This window comes from Arvicola amphibius, chromosome 9, assembly GCF_903992535.2.
Source record: "Arvicola amphibius chromosome 9, mArvAmp1.2, whole genome shotgun sequence".
In the NCBI taxonomy this organism is placed as follows: domain Eukaryota; kingdom Metazoa; phylum Chordata; class Mammalia; order Rodentia; family Cricetidae; genus Arvicola; species Arvicola amphibius.
In genome coordinates, this window is record NC_052055.2 from 83,046,875 (window position 1) to 83,070,989 (window position 24,115).

Sequence of the window (24,115 nt, forward strand, 5' to 3'; positions counted from 1 at the left end):
TAATTTTGCTGTACTTCTGATTGGCTTCTATTTGGCAGATTTCTAATGGGCCATACATCAATTTGTGTAACTCATGAAAGAATCTTGAAGGTTCTAGTTGTATGAAAATTGAAATGTAGATTAGGCTAACGACTTGATAACCCCAAGTCACAGGAAATGTTCCCCCTTCATCTTAACTCAGGAGCAAAATGTTTAGATTTCAAAGGGCAAAGATAACCCCAAAAGGAGAAGATCCTGTAATGTAGAGGTAAAGATCTGATACATTTTGTTGGCTCTGTTCAGGAGTGTTGGAATAACTCTAGGAAAGCTTGATGACCAGGAAGAAGGTGCTATCATTACTATAAAGGTAAATAGTGTAGGGTAAACCATTCATTGCTAACCTAGAGACTGGGTGATAGCTACAAAGCCGGGTTTAATGAAGACTCCTGCTGTCCTCATTTTTCCCTTTCACTGTTCTGCCCCATAGTTAGTCTATAATCCAGGTGTATGAGTCTTATTCATTCCCCCAAACTATACCATCTTGTTTGTAGATAAATACAGATTATAAGCCTGCTTCCTGTTCTTTATGTTATAACTGGCCTAGAAGACATGGAGATATTCTAAAGAGACACCTGTGTCTCTCTCAATCTGATTATGACACTATTGAAACACCAGATCCTGAAAGAAATGGGAATTTCCCAAAGGAATCTCATGCTGGAAAAAAGAAAGAGTACCAACCGGAGGGGAACTTGTTTCCCTGAAAGAAATCTCAGATAGCTGACTACCTTACAGGTTGAGGCTGAAACCCAGATAATGATGAGTCAGTGGTGAACCAACACCTTGTCTGGGACTGTTTAGATGTGGTATCCTTAGTTCTTTATTTAAACATTGATCTCGGTGCCGGTATCGCGCCCGCCAACATGGTGAACGTTCCTAAGACCCGCCGGACATTCTGCAAGAAATGTGGCAAGCACCAACCCCACAAAGTGACCCAGTACAAGAAGGGCAAAGATTCTTTGTATGCCCAGGGAAAGCGGCGTAATGACAGGAAACAGAGTGGCTATGGTGGGCAGACTAAGCCTATTTTCCGCAAAAAGGCTAAAACTACAAAGAAGATTGTCCTGAGACTGGAATGTGTTGAGCCCAACTGCAGGTCGAAGAGGATGCTGGCTATTAAGAGATGCAAGCATTTTGAACTGGGAGGTGATAAGAAGAGAAAGGGCCAAGTGATCCAGTTCTAAGCTGATCTTGTTATGAAGACAATAAAATCATGAGCTTTCACTCAAAAAAAAAAAAAAAAACATTGATCTCATGTCAGGACACTGGAGATAGACTTGAGACTTAAGATGTTTCCTGGAACTCTTTGTGCCTCTTCCTAATACAGCCATATTAAAAGCATAGCATTGCGTGCTTTTCATGTTTTTGTTTTCTTTGTTTTTCTGTTTAATTGATCTATCATGGACAAGTACTCAAGCTTTGCTTATTAGAGTTGCTAGGGCCCATGTTCTATCTCTAAAAATTCTGGTGACAAGGATGTCTAAATACAGTCTTTAGAGTAAAAGAAGCCACAACTTCCAACACAGCACCTCTGCCAAACACAGGGAACCTTGCCGTGCATCTCTACCAATAATACTCTTTGTCTTACAGATGTATTTGGAGAATATGTTCTGTTTTCTCAGCAAAGGAATGCATATAGAGAACTATAAAAACACAACACAGATATCACAGTGTATGGGGCCAAAAATGGAAGATAAGGATGTCATTAAATATGCTTTGCTGCCTAACACAGTGGCTTTTGGGGGGCCAAAGGAAAGAAATGATATAGTAATGGAAAGGTGAGAAAAGAAAGAGAAAATAATTGGAAGTATATTTACTTTTACAAGAAGTATATAAAGTGGTTTCTTTTTTCTATATCCCCTAGTATCCTGGGGACTGGAAAGAGTCAACAAGACACATGGAGTCCTGAGCTCATCCATCCTAAACTCCAGTGCATGAATGGAGTCAGTAAATCAATAAGTAAATTTGAAATGATTAAGATTAGGGTTGTTGTGGTTTGAATGTAAAAGGCCTGCTATGGGTTAAAATGTTTGTATACTTGGTCTCCAGTTGACAATGCTATTTGGGAAGGTTGGGAAACTGGCATCTCGCTGGATGAAGTGGGTCATTGGGCATAGATCTTGAGGCCTCCTCTTCATGCTCTGCTTCCTGAGTGGAGATGCTATATGACTAGAGAGTCTCCTGCCTCTACACCGTAGCTTCCTTAACTGTTCCTCTGCTTCCCCTCCCATGAGGGATTATATACCTCTGGCACTATCATCTAGAATAAACCTTTTCTTGCTCTTGTTGAGTTATTTTATCCCAGTAATGAGAACATAACTAAGACAGCTATATAAGACAGTGGGAAAGTGCTTATCTAGGCTATCCAAAGCCCTGATTTCAATCCTCAGCAGTAAAAATAAATCAACAAAGAAAATTACTTCAGCTAGTAATTACAATGGATTAAATTACAAAATTTAAATGTTGTTGATGGAAAGGCACCTTGATGGCCTGCCATTTGGTGGTGATTGAGCATGGCTCCTACTGTTTCAAAAGTATTAAGAGACTTACACAAGATGCTTTAGGCAGAACATTGCTACCTTATCCTGCCACATCGGCCATGTGAGGGCATAGGATTCTTCCCTTTGGGAGGATGTCATAATAAGATGCCATATTGGAAGATAGAGGATTCTCCACAGGACAAATGAACTTCGTGTGGCTCATCTTAGACTAAGCTTTTATGTATTAGAAGAAAAAGAAGCTCATTTTCTTTCCTACTTTGCTTCAACAGCCCAAATGGACAAAGAGAGGAATTAAAATATAGTAGAATATAGTGAGACATGAATGGCAGAGGGAAAAGAGAAAGGGTTGTGTGGTATAGGAGGTTCTTTTGTTCATGTGTTACTTTCATTGGTTAATGAATAAAGAAACTGCTTTGGGCCTGATAGGGCAGAACTTAGATATGCAGAGAAGGCAGAACTGAACGCTGGGTGGAAGGGCAGAGAGAGAGACGCCATGGATCCTTAGCAGGAGATAGACATGCTGGACCTTTGCTGGTAGGCCATGACCTTGTGGTGATACACAGGTTAATAGAAATGAGTTAAACTAATATGTACGAGTTAGCCAATAAGAAGTTAGAGCTAAAGGCTAAGCAGTGTTTTCAGGAATACAGTTTCTGTGTGGTTATTTCAGGTGTGAGCTAGCGGGCAGCTGGGACAAACAAGGGCCCCTCTCCTTGTAACAGTGTTGGGGGGATGAACAGGCAGGAGAGAGTGAAAGTGTGAGTAGGCAAAGGGAGAGAGAGATTGTAAGAGAGAGGGGAGAACACGTAGGAGGGTGTAGAAACTTTTTGTGAAGAGAAACAGAGACAGAGAAAGAGTGTGTTTGGTGGGGAAACTATTAGCTTAGGTAGAAAATCTTTATCTGTATGTGATATCAAACCTGAGACCATCATGATGAGGAGAAATTTTAAAATGATAATTTGCCCCTAAATATAAGTAGGAAGAGAAAGAAAGTATACACATCATGAATAAAACCTATCTACACAATTTTTAGAAAGAGAAAGAATGACATAATATTTCTAAACTGGTCTTGAATAGACTGGATAGAGTAGACAATAATCTTCATAAAGATTGAAAAAGTCAAGGGTCAGGTAAGGTGGAGTCGTCAACTCACAATGGTTACCTGCAAGTTAAAAATAAAAGTCTGCTTTTGGAAGCTGAAGAGCATAGCAAGTGCAGTACAGTGAAAGTAAAAACAGCGATCATAAAATAGTTTCAATTGCTGAGGGTAGAGAAGGTAGTAGCTTGGTGCACAGAAACACACGATGACAGATTGCACAGGGGAGAAGGCAGAGAATCAAACATTCATCTTTGGTTTCTGGCTCAGAATACCTAGATTTAGAGTGTAACTACATATGCTGCACCCGGCATGAGAAATACCTGCACGAGGGGGAGAGAGAGAGAGAGAGAGAGAGAGAGAGAGAGAGAGAGAGAGAGAGAGAGAGAGAGAGAGAGAGAGAGAGAGAGAGAGAGAAAGGAAAAAGTGAGCTTAATTTTGATCTGGTTGAACATTAAGATTCTACAATGCAGCCAAGTAAAGAGGCCCAGGAGACACTTTGACTTAAGTCTAAATCTCAAGAGACAAATGTAATATGAATAATTAGTCATAGTTGAAAACAGGAGCCCTTTGGGATAAAGAATATGAATATCAAGAATAGAGATGAGTAGGTAAAGTCAAGGTTAAACACTGGAGATAAGTCTACTAGGAAGAATAGTAAATGAGATAGGTAAGGGAGGACGAGAGGCAAGAGTGACAGGTGATAGAATAAACCACATTTGGAAGCTGATCCACGGGTGAAATTAATTCCAAGGCACACAGACTGTTCTTCAGCTAGGCAAACACCCGAAGGCAACAGAAGACACAGTACAATAGAATTCATTTTTTTCCAAACTTGGCTGCTCATGGTTGAGCACAGGCATTGCATCTAGGAACACAGCTACAATATAGACTAATGCATGCTCTGTTGATTCCTTGTGATGTGACACTACTTCTTGATCCCCTGTTGTGGAAATTATGTAGAAAAGGAATTGATTTCAGGCAACATTATGGTATGGATCAATTTGAGCGTTCTTCCATTATTTGTTTTTAAGTGAACAACCCCTCAAGTGTGGCCTGAACTACGTATGTGCATTTTGTAGCAGGCAAGTAACCTAAATAATTTAGAATTGATTGGACTGAATAAATCATAATGTGCATTAGAGTTTTAGGCAGAACATCTATCCAAACAGGATATCTACTGGCTTTGGGCAATTAGAAGCTAGCAAGGACTCAGAAAGACCAGAGACTATCATCCAAATCATCCTATAGTAGGTGTTAGGGCTGAATACATATGGAAAGAAAGTAAGCACACGAAAAAGGCTGAGCTAATCTGAGGGTGTGGGGTACCTAGCGCCAGGGTCTATAGCTTCCAGGATGATCTGACCTAATAGTTGTGGGCATAGGTCTCCAATATCAGGCCTGGCTGTCCCTGCTGAGCCACATCAAATTCTCAGACCTGGAATACTTGGAGAGCAGACTGTTGACATCCCTCTCCCAATATGTGCTGGTTTAGATGAAAACCACAAGCCTTCTATAGTTGCATCCTCACGGAAACTCTGACTCATTTTGTAACCAGCAGAAGGGTGTTGCTCTGGGATACACTGGCTGTGATTCACTATGGTTTTTTTCCTCTGCTACGAAGCAAGACGACTTAGCCTGTAGAGGTTCTTAATAGCTTCAATCATCAGAGTTTAGATGATGCTACAAGTCTCTTTAGGATAAGTTTGGGACCAAAGGCTCTGGTAAGAGTTAGCATAGTAAGTCGACCTCTGAGATGCTGCAGATGGACAAAATGCAGCGAAAGGAGGGGATATTGAATGATTGGGGCTTTAGGGCATATGCTTGGTATGCTTTCCCAGTCTTCATTTAAAAATGAAAAGTAAGGAAGTGAGTGACAGTTACATGGCTAATTATAGTATATTGATTATTCACTTGTTGGCAGCATGGCAGAACAGCCAATATGATAAACTGCCAATAGTCAGTGTAGACCAAATAATTACAAAATCAAGACATCGAAGCACTCTTTCTTAAGTAAGGATACTCAGAGAATCTAAACCGTCCAGGTAACCAGAAAATATGTAGAGAGAGCTGCGAGGAGGGTAAGAACACATTTCAGTCCCTGTTGCACTAGGGATTTAGGGAAGCATAACTACATTCAAACAACGGGGGTCTCACATTAAGCAAACTCCACTCTGATGTGGGATGTCTCTCTATATGCTGTGAATATATTTTATTATCATTGGCTAATAAAGAAGGTAATTTGGCCAATAGTTAGGCAGGACAGAGACAGGCAGGAAATCCAAATAAAGTTACAGGGAGAAAAATGGCAGAGTCTGGGGAGATTCCAGCAGTCACCCAAGGTGTAAGATGCCAGAACATACTGGTAAGCCACAGGACACCTGGCAATATGTAGATTAATAGAAATGGGTTAAGATTTAAATGCTAGTTAGTAATAAGCCTAAGCCATTTACCAAACAATTTGTAATTAATATTAAGCCTCAGAGTGGTTATTGGGAAGTGTCAGGCAGGAGAGAAACCTCCAGTTACATCACTCCTCTACCTAGAGAAAAAATGATACCTGTAAACATAGTGTAAGTCACATCTATGACTTGACATTCTTGTGCCATCCTGTGCCAAAAGAGCCCAGTAGCCTAGAATAAGTGACTGCAGAATGCTTACCTCTAAATGTAACACAGATACTGCACTGTTTTCTCCCAAAGCTCAGGAATCATTGTGGGAAGGAGACAGAGAGACTGTAAGAGCTTGAGATAGTCAATGACACACTGTGCTCGCGACATCATAGGGCAGCTGCACACACGGACTCACAGCAGTTGTAACAGCATGCACAAGAGCTGTGCATGCTCAATCCAGCCCAAAGCCTAGCCTGAAGATGAGGCTTTGTGTATGAATTCCCACCTGTAATGATGCTGTTATTGCCAACCATTAGGGGCTGGGAGGAGGGTGCATTTTCTCAAAGGGTGTAACCCCTGGTAAAGCAACACTCACTCCAACAGGAAGCCACATTTAATGGGCAGCACACATTCATCTTGATGGGTTAAAAAAGGAAAAGGATACAAAGTTGGATGGGTAGGGAAGGGAGTAGGGATCTTGGAAGAGTTGGGGGATAAGAGATAAATATGATCAAAACACATTGTATGAAAATTGCCGAACGACAAATAAAAATACCTTTAAAGAACGAGTTCAGCATCTTGAATCAGACAACATACTTCTGTGAACCATTAAAAGACCGGAAATGCCTCTTCAGACAACACGCCATGAACAGCAGCAGTGAAAACTGGTCAAAATGTTCCGAGAAGACTGTGTTCAGGGTCACAGTTTTTCTCTGTGCATCCTTCTTTTACTAGATTTATACATACCAATTTGCTTATTCTTTTAGAATAGATTAATTCTCTGCTATGCCAGGGTTTACCTTATCTTTGTCTTTTGTTATCATAAATATTCCTCCCCAAAACATCTTTTTGACTTTTCTGCTCCTTCTCACTAGGTGGGGAGGGGTATGAGCCATATAAAATAATAATAATAATAATAATAATAATAATAATAAGAGTGGATCTAGTACCTAAAATTTGCCCTAGTCACAAACTGGCTACAAGTCAAACTTTATTTCTCTGGATTACATTGCTGTCCACATATTTAGCCGAGTCCCTGCTCTGTGTACACAGCGAAGATGGCATTTGTCTTCTAATCTCTGCAGATCTATTTCCTTGGTGGAGAGTCTAAAGGTACCTAACTGTATGACCAAAGTTAACTTTTAATCTTGACAACCCCCTTTTCAATAGTCTTGAACCTATCTTATAAAGAGTCTAGCTCTTTTAAACTCATTTAAACAAATCAGGAAAAGTCCAACAAATATCAAAAGCCAATACAAGCAAAACGTTGGGTCTTGTGAATACTCCTTTCTCTAGCAATGCCTTTTCTAACCTCAATTCTGCTACTTAACAATGGTCCCTTCTTGTCTATAAATGTATCCTTGAATTCATGTAACAGACTATGACTCAACAGCAACCTTTGACTACTCACCATGGAGTAAGGAGATATCCCAACATCACAGGGCTCCAATTTAACAGGAAGCTACCAGAGGTTTTGATATCTCTGACTTCTGATCTCATGTCTTTCTTTTATTTAAACAATAAAGATTGAAAATGTTAGAGAACTCATGTTCCTGAGTTAATCAGAACCTAAACAATGAAGGCTGCAAGCAAGGAAAGAACAACCCAAGTTTGTAGCCACTGAAGGGTCAGACACAAACTGACTATTGCCTAATACCGTGAGTCACCATTAAGCAAGTCCCATTTTCCTACCCATAGGAAGAATGGGTCCTGCCACATGGTATAAGTCATGTGTACTGCATTCACCCACTCTAGCATGTAGCTTATGTCACACATTCATTAGGCCTAATTCCTCTTGAAACAAGACTTCCTTAAAAAAAACTTTAAAAAGATGACATCTTGCTTTCTCTCACTGAGCTGAATTTCTGCTTCAGAGCTATCATCCAACTCCTGCAAACTTAACAAAGCTGAAGGACCATTTGACACACTTTATCAAATATCCTCTTTTTCTTCCTAAATCCCAAGAAGAGCAGAGTTAAGAATGGTCCCTCAATTTTGGACAGACATGGCCAAGAGGCTTGAGGACCAGCATTGTAAGAAAACATTTGGTTTTCTACCAGCCACTGTACGACTTGTCATAGGACAAGCTGCCTGGCATAGAGTTCTCACTAAAGCAGTGTTTAGAGGTTTTCATGGTTTCCTGCTCTGGGGTGAATTGTACCTTTTCCTTCTAATTTATATGTTGCAGTCCTAACACTTGATGATCATATGTGAGATTATCTAGAAATATTTCAATCAATGAAGGACTTAGGTTTAAAGAAAAATAGCATGGTTACTGTAGGTCTCTGGTATCCTTATAAAAACAGTACGAACACAGAGATACAAAGAAACATGTGCAAAGAAAAAATCAGGAGCATTAAAAGATGCTGATCGAAAGCTGACATTTTCAAGCCAAATCTGTGGTCAACTCCTTCCTCCAAATCTGAGATGCATTTCTGGAATATTTGTTCTGTTAGCCCTACCAAATAAATACAGCACCCAATAATAATTTAAAAAGCAGAAAACCAAACTTTAATAGTAAATGAAAAACACACAAATTTCAATATTACCTTAAATTTTAGGGAAAAAATGGGGGATTCTGAAAGAATAAAATTATGATGTTTTGTTGTACCTAAAAAAATCAACCTAAATCATTATTTAGACAAAAAAGACAAAGAAATTGAGATGAAAAGATAGTTCAGAGAGTAAATGCACTTGGCACTATCACATGAAAGACCAAGTTTGATACATAGGATCTACAGGCTAAGAGGAGAGAACCAATTCCTACAAATTTCCACTGACCTCCACACATATCCTATATAACACACACACACACACACACACACACACACACACACACACACACCTTACATAGGTAATTTTAAAAATGAATTACATCATGGATCATTATACTAAGCAAGATAAGCTACATTTGGAAAGACAGAATTCATATTTTCTCCCACATATGAAATCAAGAATAGGTTTTTGTTTTTTTCTTTAAAGATAAAACTAAAACAGGGCTATTTGGGGAAAAGAAAGGGGACAAGAGAAAGAGGAGAAAAGAAATATAAATGAGAAGGTAAATGTTATATGTTGTATGCATGTATAAAAATTCACAATGAACTCCATTTATTTATAAAATTAATATAATTATTTCGGCAATTTCCTGGCATCAACTAGCAGATAGATTGCAATGTATAGGTTTACATTCCTCTGCTGTCTTTCCTCTCCAACCTCACTGCTGTACCCTTTGCCCTTAGGAGTTTGTTCCTTCCTCCCAGCTAGCAGGGACAGGAGTTAGACTTGCAGGCCATGCAGGATAGATCCCTCTCTCATGGTCACCTTTGGGCTTTTCTCCTATGGGTTTGTGTCATAATACCAGAAAGGAAAGCACCACAGCATCCCCTTAAGATAGAAATTATCATATAAGAAGGTGGAAGTTCAAGGGCCCAACTGAGGCTCCTTAAGATTAAGCTACTTCTTTCTGTTCAAATATATACAATCAACCTCAGATCTTGGGTAGGGATTTGACATTCTGATTGACTAGAACATTCTGTTGTCTTGTCCTTTGACAATGTGACAAATGTTACTAGTCACCAGGAGACTACTCCTTCGGAAGAGGATTCATCAAAAGATAAGGGAAGGCAATGGACGAAATAATTATCACCCTTAATGAGATAATGTACTTATTCTCTTCAGAGATCCTCCCCCATATACGATTGTTCATCAGTGCTCTCCATGTCCATGAAACAGAAGAGATAAAAATTACAGAAAAAATAAGGTAAACTTATAAAAAGAAGTAATGCATTACCAAGACAGAATAGCCTTTCTTTACTGAGCTTTGAAATGTATTATAAAAATTGTCCTCCTTTCCTACTATGTGTGTTCCAGCTGTCCTGGCACTCAGACAGAAAGGGCCACCTGAAAGGAGACTAGTATAAAGCCAAGAAAACCAGCCTACAAATCACAATCCCAGAGAACGTAGACAACGATGAGGACACTAAGAAAAAAATACATGGATCTAATCTACATGGGAAGTAGAAAAAGACAAGATCTCCTGAGAAAACTGGGAGCATGGGGTCCTTGGGGGAGGGTTGAAGGGAAGAGGCAGAGAGGGTAGCAGAAAAAACATAGAGCTCAATAAAAATCAGTAAAAATTTCTCCTGCAAATTCCTCTTTCTCCATTTTGCGTAGTTATCAGGCATAACCTATTCTTTCCATATGGTGCTCTAAGTTCCTAGGAGATATCCAGTGGTACTCGCTTCTTCCTTTGCCTATTTCCTATTCACTTGCCAGGTTAATATGTGAACAAGAATCAGAAAGGAACTCCAACGGAAAAGATAGAGAAAGATCCTGGCCAATAATGCAAAGAATTTAGAGGAGATTGAAGAACTCCAAACAAGGGAATCAACTTTGCACAGACATCTATCCATTGCTTCTTAGAAAATGCTGAGGTTCTTACCACTTTTCAAAAAGACAAAAGGCTTTCTGTGAGGCAATTAGTCCCTCCTATTTCCTTAAAGCATGAACAAGACTTCTTCAAACCCATACTTGAATAAAACTTTCTCCTCTATGAGTCATCTAGTAAGAACCAAGGCCTGATAACAATGAACAATGTCTGATTTCATTTAAATCAGAATCTCTCCTTTAAATACATATCTTTGATAAACAGATTGTGCATTTCTTTAGAATATGATCTATATTTAATAAAGGCGTTGCAAACCTGAGGTAAGAGTCCCCTATTTAATCTCAACAATAAAGAAGTAAATTTCTTAAGCTCAAGTGACATGTCAAAGACTAGAGAAAGAACTGTGCTAAAGATAATATCAGCATGTCATAAAGATAATAAAGCGAATATTACTTTTAAAGTTGAATATTTCACTAACTATTGCTGCAAATTGCATCTTAGAATGAGCCAAAGAGGAGAAAAAATCAGTTGGAAAATATTGTCACCAAGACTTGTTGTTTAGGACCTGAAGATTGTGAGGAAATTCGATGATCCTGGCATATTTGAGTCGCTGTTAAATCATGGTAGGTAAGACTTTCAATAATTTCTTTCTTCATGGTAGTTTAAATGAGAATGGTTCCCACAGGCTCATTTATTTGAGTTGGTGAAACCGATTGGGAAGGACTAGAAGGCATGGCTTTGTTGGAGAGGTGTGGCCTGGGGCTGGAATTTGAGGTTTCCAAGGCCCACACCATCCCCAGTTAGCCCTTTCTGCTTTGTACTTGTGGATAAGATGTAAGCTCTCAGCTGCTGTTCCAGCACCATGCCTTCCTGTCTGTTGCCGTCATGGCCATGGACTCTAAACTCTGGGAACTGTGAGTTCCCATATTAACTGCTTTATTTTATAAGTTGCCTTGGTAAAGGTATTTTGTCATGACAATAGAAAAGTAAGTAAGAAAATGTCCAACTAGGCAGTGGAGCTGCACTCCTCAGTAGGCAGAGGCAAGAGGGTCTCTGTGAGTTTAAGGCCAGCCTGTTCTACAGAGCGAGTACCAGGATTACCCAGGCTACACAGAGAAACCCTGTCTGAGGAAAAAAATGTACCAAACCAAAACTCTTATGAGATTTTCTTTCATTCAAGAATTCTCTCTTCTGCTTTCTGGTTCATTATCCTTAGCCCCCCCCCCCCTTTTTCCTTTTCTCTCTCTCTATGTCTCTATTGTCTCCCCATGGGATTATCTGTCAGCTCAAAACTCTTGTTTTCCTTATTAATCCACGTTATCTATCGTGGCAAATTATTTTTCTAAAAATAACAGTAATATTTAGGGATCTTGTTGATAGAGAATCAAATGTAGAGAGCAAAAGTAATTTTTCGGACAGGAGAGGAGCTACGCAAAAAGAAATTAAACCTTGTCTTTGCCTATAGGACTACTGGATGAACAGATCCCAGAGTTAAGACTCCTTTAGGAATCCAATACTGGGGCAGACAAAGGCTGAGTGTCTGGTGAATCCAGAGAAGGAATCTGTCTGCCAGAAAGATACTTCACACAACTCTGACAACTTATGTGGGGCATTCTGGAGCCAAGATAGTGATGGGAGATTGATAGGCAAGGCCACAGCCTGACTAGTTTTGCTTAACTCTGTATATATCTTGGCCTGTAAATATAAACCTCACAGCAATGACCTTTAAAACAGATTGGGGGCCACCCGATTTTGTTTGCTCATCTTCCCAATGTAGCTGCATCGTACAAGCCTCTTCCCTCTGTCTTCACTGTATTATTCTTTTAATTGGTATATGGTGTTAGTCAGTTGAGACTTGCTGATCGACAGGTACTGGATTTTACCTTAACAACTCTAAGAAGACAAACTCTTCTTTGCTTTCACCCTCCTGCCCTCAGGAACTGCATTGTCCAACATGTAGAGCATTTCTAACTACCTTGGTCTAAACTCGCAATGTTTGCTCCACTGCTGTGCCTTTGATCATTCACTCTGATTCTTTGTTGAGTGCTTCTGTTCATGGCTTGCTTCTTGAAGTTTTTTTTCTCAATTCCTAATACTCGCATGAATATTTTATTTACTACTGAGTTCAGATCTGTATGTGACCAGAATTTCTAAAATTCGGACATCATGTACTTAAATATCTCAGATCCATGCGTACAGTCTAGAGTCGGCCATGATATTCTCCCCAGTGACATTGTAACCAGCCTGAGAGCAAGCCTCACTCTTCACGTTTGGATTGTAAATTAAAATACTGACAATAGAAACAGTATGGTGTACCCACTCGGTGGTCAATCATGCATCTAGCCTGATTGACTTTGAGTGTCACAACAATCCTAAAGGACAGAGACCATCTGAATTATTTATAACCTCTTGAAATGTTATGTCAATTTATTTACTTAAAGAAATGGAGCTGTAATCTACAAATCAACACAGTGTTATCATGGTTGATCACTGACATGTTTCGAGATGCGCACAGTTTTGATTGCCCAAAGCTCATCCTTCCATCTGGGGTCTCAAATAGGCTCTCTTCAGTCTTCATTTCACCTGTCATGCTGTGAACAAGTGCCCCTTGGATAGTTTATGTGATTCTATGTTATACACACACACACACACACACACACACACAGAGAGAGAGAGAGAGAGAGAGAGAGAGAGAGAGAGAGAGAGAGAGTATTTTACTGTTTAAATGGCCACAGCATGATGTGATAAAGGACTCCCCAGTGATCTGAAGAACAAAGAGCATATAGTGTGCGTTACAGAGGCAGGCCATGTGTTAGATACACCAATATCCATGTATCACTAATATGAATTAAACTGGGTGTCTTTTATCAGAAAGCCACAACAATCAATGTTAGTGTGATCAACTCATGAAAAGGTTGTGACCAGATTCTCAAGGAAACTTAATCCCTATTTGGCTAAGGACCAGTGATTCAGTGTTAGTTCATTGCTTATTATTGTTACATATAATTCCAAGAATAATGAAAATCAACTATAGTCCTACACCTTTATATTGCATTTTATGGATGAAGAAATGATATAACAGAAACATAAGAAAGTGCCTTATAATTCTGAAATTGATAATAGATGAACTCAAATAAGAGCTTACACATATCTGTTTCAAGTATTCACTTTGTTAGACCTTTACTTCTGGGTAAGTGGGACTTGGGGTCAAGCTCAGTCATTTATAGATAGAATCAGACCTGGAGTAAAACTTTCCATGGCAAAAAAATGTAAATGAAGAAATTTCTGCCTCTGAATTTGATTGAGCCATTTTATTTTGTGAATGAGAAACCATATTAATCTCCAAACATTAATATTGCTCTGATTCATTTTTTTTATTTGAACAAACATCTGAGTGCCTGCTATGCTTCAAGTGTTAAGTAAAGCCCCAGAGTCATATTCATCTCCAAGAAGATTAAAATTAATACCTGAGGGCAGACATCACACTTACTACAATGTCATGTGTGAGTGCTGCATAAATGTGTTCACAAGGTTGTAAATGACCACAGAAATGGTAAAAAAAAAAATTCTCCTCATGGGTAGAAATTGGTGAGAAGAACTTTGAGAAGAAATTATCCATAAGCCAAACCTTGAAGAATCTATGTCATTTTGGCAAGGATCTGCCACATAAAGGACTTACTATATTCTGGGAGTTATGACCAAGAGTACAGACCTGGAGAAGAATAGACTTGAGAGAAAAAAAAACTTCTGGAAGATGGTCTGTCAACTCACAGAATAAAAGAATATTTTATCGTCTTAGTCTAAGACATATAAACATATACTTTTCAATTTCAGTGTCTCATTAATTAAAGAGGGATTTAAAGTGAAAAACAAAAAAAAAATAGTATAGAATAGTTACATTCCGCAGCTCTTCTTTGTTAGAAAGATGCAAAGCAGTCATGGGTGTGAAAGTTGGTATCACCTCACCCAGGAAAAAGCATAGTTTAAGAGTCGTATCCAAAGATAAAAACAACATGATTTATGAGGAGCTTTATTTTTTCCACAAACCAATTGATGAGGCCGGGTATGCTAGGCATGTGCCATATTAAATTCTCCTCTTGAAGAGCTGGGAAGGTCTTGTTTGTAGTAGTAATAATCACATAAAATATTTACTTGGTTATATTTTGATGCTTCTCTCTTGTGTTTCAAATTTCTGGCATTAAAACTGAAGAATAGATATTATACACATTTTAATGATAGACATTAATATGCAACAGTTGCCCATGAGACAGTATTGAAAGGGGAAATGTACTTGCTTTAAGGTTAAATTTATTGCTTGTTAATTTTAATATAATTTGATGTAGCACACACTTCATGCACAGACATGCATACATGCATGCATGCAGAACACCCTCCACCCCCCCACACACACAATACACACACACTTCAAAAAGTGCAGAGAGAAAATATCTTGCTTATATTAAAAGCAGTACATTTCCTATGAACCGAAAGGCGAGGGCAACAACCATTATTAATATAGTTTATATATTTAATGGTAGGTTAATAGTCTTATGGATTTTTCATTAAACTTTTCCCATGAATCTTTCAGATCATAAACTAAAATTATTAAAGAAGTAAACATAAAATCTAAGAACACAAGGTCCTCGTGGTATTTACAAATTCAAATTAATACAAATTTCCATGGATAGATTTTAAGCCAAGATTAACCTGTCATGGATGATTGTGATACTCTTTCGTCAACACATCAAATCTTTTCAACAGCTCTTCTTTGTTCCTGTTTGCATTGCTAGCCATTTCAAATGAAATATCCTGCATCTAACTATATTCAAAAGAATGGGACCTTTGTGTACAGTTTTACCTAATCTTCCTTTGAACTTTGCCTGTTATTTTCCAATTTTAGTGGGGAAGGCAAGGGATGAAATCAATGAAAAGACAATTCTTTGATTATTAGTTTTGCTGTAATTAAAACAAATTATTTGTTAAATTCCTTCTATAATCAAGATTCTACACTAAACTTAATTTTGGGTCATGGGCTGAGGCTTTCCTAGGGTCCAACATTTTTTTTCTCAAAAAGAGTCTCATTTGAGTGCAAAGGTGGAATGGGACATAGGAGAGAAGATGCCGTGGATTTCTGAGACGCATAGGACTCAGAATAATTTGTAAGGTCAAGATAGACTAAGGCAGTGTGGAAGCAGAGGAAGCAATGACACAGAGTCAAGAACATGCAGCACATCTGGAAAGCAGTAAGTGGCTAATGTGACTAAGGTGACTAAGGTGATGTGCCTGAATGGGAACAGGGGTAACAAACATCATCCATAGCGTACTAGACACCAAAATAAAAGGCTGTCACTCAGGGAGCCTGGAAGTTCTGCTAACATATCAAGAGCTGTTCTAGGATAGCTATTAGAAGAACAGTGTGTCACATGGGTTCAAATTAACCAAGATGTAAGGGGGAACAAAGAGAAGAGGCTACAGAAATAACTAGGTGGGGATTCTTAGAGGCTGACTTAGCATACCAGTGTGGCTACTGACGGAAGGGAGATTGGAAGAGGACTCGTAAGGCAGATTCCACAGTAAAGCAAGATGAAGGAAATCTACATGATGCTGTTACTAACTAGGAAGCGGCAATTTTATAATGAAGAGCAAGTAATACATGATGTCATGTATTTCAGGGAAAAAACAGTTGACACTCTATTGAACCTGGTGTGCCATACCGTACCACCAAAAATGCTAAAGGAGAACTTATGCAGGGCAAATTGAAGTTTACACAAAGTGTAGGAGATACTGAATACAGCCATTAGCCCGAGTTTCCAATGAAACAAAGGAGACAATGGTTATGTACAGATGACTTTACTTTAGATTACTAAAAGCAGAATGAAAGAGGCGCAAGATTTTCTGAATGATTCGAGGAACCAAAATTAATTTCTAATGTAACTGAGGGGCTTGCTAATCTGGCATTTGAAGTGGCTTATGATTTTTGAACTGGGATTGAGAGAGCCTGGATATAAGACGAGAATTCCAGCAGAGGATGGAGGGTATCGCAGGTAGCTGAAGATACCAATAAAAACAGTAAACCGGAGAGGCACAGCTTGTGAGGGAAGGAGGAAGACACCATCATGCCTAGCAGTCAGAATGATTGCAGAGAAGTGAACAGAGGCAAGGAAGGATCCTGTTTCAGACTACACCAGATGACCCAGGCGATCGCTTTATGTAAGTCAGATCTACTAATTTCATGGTCAAATTAAGTGTTGAAAGGCAGAAGTCTATAATAAGTAATGTCGTATTATCTGTTGGCACACACCTTTTATCCTAGCACTTGAGAGGCAGAGGCACACAGGCATCTGAAATCAAGGATCTCCTGGTTGCCTGGTTCACACAGTAATTTCCAGGCCAAGCAGGGCTACACAGTCAGACCATGTCTCAAAAAATAAAAAGATAAAAAAAAGAAGGAAGGAAAAATATCAAAACAGGTTTCTAATGCAAATCATCAGTCTTCATTTTTTTTTTGAGCTTTAGCACTAAAAACCCCCAAGCCTTGCATTTTTGACAATTTAGAGACTTTAATGTTGTGTTATGCATGGAGATTTTTTTATATGTCTTATGTTTTTCTTTTATGAATATATTTTATTGTATATTATGTCAAGGACTTCAAATACTTGCTTTTTATGGTAGTACTAATAGAAATTTTCAGAAGGGTAGGGGTAAATATGTATGTTGCTTACTTAATTTATTAAAAGACTAGACTATTCCTACAAGAAAGGTATTATCTTCAGGATGTTCAAATGATTTTAATTTTCTATCTAACATCTTTTCCATTGTTGCCATTAAGATGCCAGATACTCCTGGTCTGGTATGGAAAGCAATGTGGATTATTCCTACATACATAAGCTTTCATTTGTCTATGGGATCTTAGACATATTCACACCTGGATACAGATCAGAGCATTGGTGTCATTAATGACTGATTCCATTGATGATTGAGTGTTTTTCTTGATAGCAGAGTTGCATTTTTTGCTGGAAATGCAAAAAATCAACTGAGAAGGAATACATTTTACTCTAAAACAGAAAAGGACTTAATCTAAACGTACACAATGACCTTACATTAACTATGCTGTTTCACCGGGCTTTGTTTTAACGGCAAGGCAACACTCAAGTGGGTTAGTACTTAGCAATATTATGGAGGTAAATGATGTTGCTCTAAGGTCTTCCATGACAAGGTCAAAAGGCTTCGCAGAGCTACTTGAGTTTCTTATTTTTTTCATTTAAAATTATCGTCTATGTGCCTTACAGTATCAGGCAAGAGTTCTCAATGTTAAATATGCTTTCCCTGTTTCAAATAAGAAGTCCTCATACAGATGTTACACTATGCCTTCTTTGCATGCTATACTTAATATGCTTTCATTATACCTAATGTACTTTTAATAGTCTCCTATGGCAAGATGGTGATATTAAATGTGGGAATAAAATAGCCATGATACCACCTTGAATTTGTGATAATGCTTTTCATCCGCGGGCTCAAAGCACTTCACACATACGCTCATTTGGTCTTTCCTTGAGCTTTAATGTGAGCATTTTAATGGCGAGGATACTGAGGTGTAGCGTTTCTATGGGAATTGAGGTCACTGCCGGAGTTCACATTACACACAGTCAAGGTGTTTTGAAGAAACAATGAACATTCCTTCCTTCCAGCTACCTCCAAGCTGAGTGTACTGGTGTCTGGGAGGGGGGCAAATTTCACTGGTTTTCTCTCTCAGGCTCTGTCTCTCTTACCTGGACACCATCCGATGCAGGAATGTAACTTGCCCTTTTAAACGTATCTGTCACGTTTCTGAGGATTTCCACAGACACTAGAAGATCACCTGCATAGAAATTCTTCCTCTGCGTCAAATCCAACAGCGTCTTGGTGACCTGGGACATTCCATCACCTGCCAGCATCCGCTGCCCCTTCGCAAGGTGCTCTTTAATCTGTTCAGATCGAAAGAACAGAAAAGACATCAGAATCTTCCTGACTATTTCTCTGCGTAGCTTCACTAAGCAACTATTTTTAAATTGTTCAGTAAAGTTTGGCTTGTGGTACTTAGAAGGATTTAGGAACAGTAAATTTTATCCTACATGTCTAGGCCATTCAGGCTCTGGGTCCCGGCATTCCAAGCCACATCATGGGTTGGGATCATTTTCAATGAATGGGTCTCGGGCTGGATCTTTTTATTAAGACCAAGTCTCACTATATGAGCAAGCAAAGGCTGTCATTTATGATCCCCTTGTATCTAGCTGCCAAGAGCTGCGATTCTAGGTATGAGTCATAATCTCTTGCTTAGGTCCTTTTATTTCTCTGGTTTGTATTGAAGGAGGAAACCTGTTCTTTGAGTACACTATAAAGAGGCCACTACACTGCACCAAAGGTCCACTACATTGGTTGGCCACTGCCAGAATCTCTGTGCCACCCTTATGCCAGCACATCCCATAAGCTAGACAGAAGATAGGTCAAAAGGTATGTGGCTGGGTTGGTGTTAAAACCTCTCCACTGGTAATCTTGCCTCGACACAGGAAGTGGCCATGGATCAGGCTATGTATCCATTTTGCTAGGAATCTTAGCTGGTGTCATCATTGTAGATCCCTGGGAGTTTACCTTGTACCATGATTCTACCTAACCCGGAAATGACGCCCTTTCCAGGAGGTTCTTTCAGTTCTCTCCCACGCTACCCCTACCTGGTACTTCATGTTCCCATCCCCATCCAACCCCAGTTCACCTAAGAAATCTCTTCTATTTATCCTTCCTAGGGACATCTGAGTGTCCCCCTTGAGCCCTTGCTGCTCTGTAGCTTCTCTGAGGCTGTGGATTATAGCATGGTTATTCTTTACTTTACAGCTAATAGAAACTGTGATCAGAATGTAAAATAAATAAATAAGCTAATTAATTAATTTAAAAAACCAGTTAATTTTATATAACCACAGTTAATGGGTTAACTCTCCAGTATACAAAAGCTAATGTGAACATTGTGTATCTCCTTCACAACTGACAGCCTTGCATTTTTCAACTAGAATGTGCAATAAATTAATTTTAAAAAATGCAGTTTAAGCATAAAAAAATTTAAAGATATGTTTACATGTAAGAAATCTGGGGACAAGATCAGAAATGAGAAATTATAAGTGTTGGTGGTGTAGGATTTTACTCCCAGCAGAGGGAGGTGGATTTCTGTGAATTTGAGGCCAGCCTGGTCTGAAAAGCAAGTTCCAGGACAGCCAGGGCTATATGGGTTCGAGATTTGATCCCAAGCGCATCACATATCTCCAGATAAAAGGGAAACAAATAAAAGCACATGCCTAAAATCCTACCAAATATGAGGTTGAGTCAGGCTTGTAAAGGCTAGCATGGGTTACATACTGAGTTCCAGGCAAGCCCAGGTTATGTAATGATCACACTTAAACTCAAAAACAGAGACTTGTCACGGTCTTAACATCTCAGTTTAGAAAAAATCTGTAAATATTTGAAGCTTATTATACCATAATAGAAAGTTAGACAACTTTAGGTTTTTATATAAAGAAAAAAGATATTCAAATAAAAATAATAAAAGACAAGACAAAATCCTATCAATAAGGTTTTTCCAAGATATGTAATTTCAATTAGTGTGATGGTCAAGACTTGGCTGTCAGTTTTCATGTGTTGCTAATCTTACAGTACAAGAAGAGAGAAGCTGTAGGAATGACAAGTTATGAGAGGGAGAGAGAATAAATACCCAAGGAAGGCTAACTTTGGCCATCACCATGCCTAACCTGTAATTAACGTGGTTTTATAATAACAAAATAATCAAGAAAGCAAAGCATGCACCAGAGAAATATTCAAGAAGGAATATTAAATTGTAATAGTCATGATTATCCCTTTTTAGTTAAGAAAATATGTCATCTGGATCTGAATTACATCACTGAGAATTTTTTTTTAGCTCCATCCATTTATATTCAAATTTTAAGATGTCATTTTGTTTTTTTTTAATCGCCGAGTAGTATTCCATTGTATAAATGTACCACATTTTCTTTATCCATTCTTCACTTGAGGGACATCTAGGTTGTTTCCAGGTTTGGCTATTACGGATAATGCTGCTGTGAACATAGCTGAGCAAATGTCCTTGTGGTACAAGTGTGCATCTTTTGGGTATATGCCCAAGAGTGGTATTGCTAGGTCCTGAAGTAGATTGATTCCCAATTTTCTGAGAAACTGCCATACTGATTTCCAAAGTGACTATACAAGTTTTTACTCCTACCAGCAATGGAGGAGTGTTCTCCTTACTCTACATCCTCTCCAGCATAAGCTATCATTGGTGTTTTTGATCTTAGTCATTCTGACTGGTGTAAGAGGGTATCTCAGAGTTGTTTTGATTTGCATTTCCCTGATGGGTAAGGATGTAGAGCAATTCCTTAAGTGCCTTTAGGACATTTGAGATTCTTCTGTTGAGATTTCTTTGTTTAGTTCTGTACCCCATTTTTGATTGTATTATTTGGTAATCTGATGTCACTCATAAGTGGATATTAGATGTAAAGCAAAGGATATCCAGCCTACAGTTCATGATCCCAGAGAAGCTAGGTAACAAGGAGACCCCTAAGAGAGACATACATGGGTCCCCTTGGGATGGGGAAACAGACGAGACCTCCTGAGAAAATTAGGAGTAGCAGGGAGAAGGGAGGGTGGAAAGGAAGGGGAAGGGGAGAAGGAGGGAGAAGAAGAGAACATGAGGGAATGGGATACTCCAGAAGGGGTAAGGACAGTCAGGGAGAAAAAGGAAAGAGGTATCTGGATTGAGGGAGCCATTAAAGGGCCACCGAGAAACATGGCACTAGGGAAATTCCCAGGAATCCTCAAGGATGACCCTAGCTAAGACTCTAAGCAACAGTGGAGAGGACACTTAAACTGGCCTTGCCCTGTAATCGGAATGATGACTTCCTTAATTGCCATCATAGAACCTTCAACCAGAAACAGACAAAAGCAGATACAGAGATCTAGAGCAAAGTACGTGGCTGAGGTACCTGAGACCTGCCCAAGAGAGGGAGGATAGATAATATGAGCAAAGGGGTCAGAACCATGATGGTGATACCCACAGAAACAGCTGACCTGAGCTAGTGAGAGCTCACTGACTCTGGACTGAAAGCAGGCAATCCTGCACATAACCAAATTAGGCCCATTGAATGTGGGGGACAGTTGTGAGGTTTGAACGTAGGACCACTGGCAGTGGATTTATCCCTAGTGCTTGAACTGGTATCTTGAAGCACATTCTCTTTGGAGGGATACCTTGCTTAGCCTAGATATGAGGGGGAAGGTAGGGCCTTACTCTTGCCTCAAAGAGAAGTGTCAAACTTTGTTAACTCCCCATGGGAAGCCTTACTCTTTCTGAGGAGTGGAAGGAGAGCTGGGATGGGGGGGATGGTGGAGGAAGCAGTTGGAGAGGAGGGAGTATGAATGGGAAAAGCTATGTAAAATGAAAAAGACTGTATTAAAAATCTTAATAAAAAGGAAATATGTCATCAGTTTCTTTATGGTTATCAAAGTGCATTTGATATTTCCTAAAAGTACAATTTTTGGTTTGTTTGTTTGTTTGTTTTTTTTTTTTTTTTTGGTTTTTCGAGACAGGGTTTCTCTGTAGCTTTGGAGCCTGTCCTGGAACTAGCTCTTGTAGACCAGGCTGGTCTCGAACTCACAAAGATCCGCCTGCCTCTGCCTCCCGAGTGCTGGGATTAAAGGCGTGCGCCACCGCCGCCCGGCTAAGTACAATTTTTGTATAGTTACATTTTAAAAAGTATTATTTTCACTAAATTCTGCATTGTTGAAAATTGTGAATTAATTTCACTTATTCAGTATGCAGTGTGTGTATGTGAAATAGAGAGAGAGAGAGAGAGAGAGAGAGAGAGAGAGAGAGAGAGAGAGAGAGAGAGAATACCTCAGTATACATATGGCAGTCTGAAAACTTCTTGTCAGAGTTAGTTCTCTTCTTCCACCATATAGGACCTAGAGGTCAAACTCTGGCCCTGAGGCTTGGTAGCACACACCTTTAACCCTCTGAGCCATCTTGCCAGGCCTAATGCCTGGATGGTTGTCATGGCATCACTGTTCCAGTGCTTGCCTAGCTGTAGTCTTAATGTTAGTCCCTATGGTATGAAATTAACACATTTAATCACAGCATACAGACACACACACACACACACACACACACACACAAATACAGGAAGGTGGGAGGAATGGAGGGAAGAAGGGGGAGAGAGACAAACAGAGAGAGAGACAGAGAGAACTTAGCCATCATATAGACACTGTGCCTCAGACAAAGAGCCCATCGCCAGGATACCACAATGGCACACTGCCAGACTGAACTAATGCTCTTCTCCTGAACTACTGAGGACTTTTCACAATTTCCTGTTTTGGTCACATGTTGCATGACTTCCTGTTACTGTGCTATCATATTTTCTCTCTTCCTTCCTTTATCTCTTACGAGACACTCAGATTTATTCCTTATCATTCTAAATAGACAAACCATAAGGGATTCCATCCCTGTGCTTGCTCTCATCCTGTACATTTACTGTTCTTACCACATTGACTATTCATCACCATTGGCCACCTTCTTGTCCCAATAATCTTATCGTACAGTACAGCAGAGATCCATCAGAGCATATTCAGTTGTCATGCACGAACTATACCTCTTCAGTGGAATGCAGGAAAAAGAGCTTCAGAGCCAAGATGGCCCAGGCTCTAAAATGTACATCTTGTCATTGCTAGGAGGATTGGTTTCCTACCTCTCATATAATATGTGAAAAAAATGTGCAGTAAAGTGCTTTAAAAATCATTTGGATAATTGAAATGAACTGACATAAACCCAAGATAATCAGCAACAAAAACTATATAAAGAAGGCCCTTTCCATCCCATGAACTGAGCTCTTCATGAGAGAACTCAAGACTTGCAGCATCTTTACCATCCTGTTCTGTGGTCTAGTCACACACCCTTTCCTTTCCCTCAAGCAGAGATAATTACATCCCTGCTGTGGTACCTTCCCATTTGCTTCTCCTGTCTGAACTAATATGCCTTTTTGGTCACCTTCTCAGAAAGCTCTATCAAAAATGGCCTCCTTATCCTTCTCAGTCACCTTATCCTAGTCCAACATACTCAGCTTTACCTGCCAGATTTTGTCCATTTGGGTTATAATGTTGTCATTGCCATGACTTCCAATATTGAATGGGTGAATTACAAGGATGAATGAGTCACCATCTATGCTCTCATCATTGTTAGTGCATAGCAGTAAACATGAGAGTCGTCCTATCTTACTTGTAGACATTGTCAACAGCAAAAACTTGAATCGATATCTTGAGACAAACCAGAAATATGCAACAAGGAATCCTCTTGACTTCCAGAGATACTACAGTAGCTAGGCAGAAAAATGTATGGCTCAGTAGAGGAGGTTTAGAGAGTCCTGGAAGGAAGTAAATGGGATGTAGACTGGAAATGTCA

The 24,115-nt window shown here is 39.3% G+C and overlaps 2 protein-coding genes across 2 annotated transcripts in view; one reads left to right on the forward strand and one right to left on the reverse strand.

Moving 5' to 3' along the window:
* Adgrb3 (adhesion G protein-coupled receptor B3) overlaps nucleotides 1-24,115 on the reverse strand; it is a 710,232-nt gene that overhangs the window by 365,349 nt on the left and 320,768 nt on the right. Inside the window, exon 9 of the mRNA XM_038342237.1 lies at nucleotides 18,402-18,596. Coding sequence (XP_038198165.1) covers nucleotides 18,402-18,596 — 195 coding nt within the window. The remainder of the gene's footprint in view (nucleotides 1-18,401; nucleotides 18,597-24,115) is intronic.
* On the forward strand, nucleotides 889-1,260 carry LOC119822747 (60S ribosomal protein L36a-like). The gene has a single exon (XM_038342238.1). It carries the CDS (start codon nucleotides 900-902, stop codon nucleotides 1,218-1,220), a length of 321 nt encoding a protein of 106 aa, XP_038198166.1. The 5' UTR covers nucleotides 889-899; the 3' UTR covers nucleotides 1,221-1,260.